At 52.5% G+C, this 1,513-nt stretch overlaps 1 protein-coding gene across 1 annotated transcript in view; it reads right to left on the reverse strand.

Annotated features, from left to right (window-relative positions):
• The window catches only part of ERICH6 (glutamate-rich 6), a 45,601-nt gene extending 45,262 nt beyond the window's left edge, over positions 1–339 (reverse strand). The window contains exon 1 of the mRNA XM_010835416.1: positions 6–339. Within this exon, the coding sequence (XP_010833718.1) occupies positions 6–339 (334 nt within the window). The remainder of the gene's footprint in view (positions 1–5) is intronic.
• Between the last annotated feature and the right edge of the window lie 1,174 nt (positions 340–1,513).

Consider the following 1,513-nt stretch of genomic DNA (forward strand, 5'->3'; position numbering starts at 1 on the left):
CAGGCTCGGCGTCCTGAGCGTCAGCGTTGGGCTCAGGCTGGGGCTAACGACGCTGGCTAAGCGGGGGCGAGGCCAGCCTTCCTCACTGGCATCTCCGAAGTCCCAAAACTTCGAAAAGTACTCCTCGCTGAACCTCCCAAAGGCTTCCAGCTCCTTTTCCAGCTCCGCCACCGCCTGCTGGTCCTCTTCCTCCTCCTCCTCCTCTTCCTCCTCCACCGCCTCCTCTTCTTCCTCCTCCTCCTCTTCCTCCACGTTCACCTCCTGCTCCTCTTCCTCCTCTTCCTCCTCCTCGTGGCCCTGCTCCTTCTCGGGCTTTCCGAAGCTGCGTTGCGAGTGCATGTTGGCCGTGGCAGGCGGGAAGCAGGATCCCCGCTAGCACAAAGGACACCGGCGGGTCCAGGGCCCGGGGGCGCGCCGCCTTCTGTGCGTCCGTCTCCCTGGGCAACCGCCCGCAGTTCGGCCTGCGAGCCTGGAGGTTAAAGTCGCAGGACCCCTCAGCCGGGAGGACTGGCGCTGGGAGGAGGGGGCCGACGAGGACGGTAGCCAGGACCCCTGCAGATTCCTTTGGCATCTGCGTTCTGGACTCCAGCGGGAAATTCTAACGGCCTGCTGCTAACTGATCCTCCTTTCTAATTTCTCAGCTTATTTGGAGCCAGTCTTTAAAATTTTTTTTAATTAAAAAAAAAAGGAGGTATAGTTGACTTAAAATATTGTATTAATTTCTAGTGTACAACACGATTCGATATTTTTGTAGAACTTCAGATCAGATCAGATCAGTCGCTCAGTCGTGTCCGACTCTGCGACCCCATGAATTGCAGCACGCCAGGCCTCCCTGTCCATCACCAACTCCCGGAGTTCTCTCAGACTCACGTCCATCGAGTCAGTGATGCCATCCAGCCATCTCATCCTCTGTCGTCCCCTTCTCCTCTTGCCCCCAATCCCTCCCAACATCAGAGTCTTGTCCAAGGAGTCAACTCTTCGCATGAGGTGGCCAAAGTACTGGAGTTTCAGCTTTAGCATCATTCCTTCCAAAGAAATCCCAGGGCTGATCTCCTTCACAATGGACTGGTTGGATCTCTTTGCAGTCCAAGGGACTTTCAAGAGTCTTCTCCAACACCACAGTTCAAAAGCATCAATTCTTCGGCGCCAGCCTTCTTCACAGTCCAACTCTCACATCCATACATGACCACAGGAAAAACCATAGCCTTGACTAGAGGAACCTTTGTTGGCAAAGTAATGTCTCTGCTTTTGAATATGCTATTTAGGTTGGTGATAACTTTCCTTCCAAGGAGCAAGTGTCTTTTAATTTCATGGCTGCAGTCACCGTCTGCAGTGATTTTGGAGCCCAGAAAAATAACGTCAGCCACTGTTTCCACTGTTTCCCCATCTATTTCCCATGAAGTGATGGGACCGGATGCCATGATCTTTGTTTTCTGAATGTTGAGCTTTAAGCCAACTTTTTCACTCTCCTCTTTCACTTTCATCAAGAGGCTTTTGAGTTCCTCTTCACTTT

Source organism: Bison bison, unplaced genomic scaffold, assembly GCF_000754665.1.
Source record: "Bison bison bison isolate TAMUID 2011002044 unplaced genomic scaffold, Bison_UMD1.0 scf7180017864042, whole genome shotgun sequence".
Lineage (NCBI taxonomy): Eukaryota > Metazoa > Chordata > Mammalia > Artiodactyla > Bovidae > Bison > Bison bison.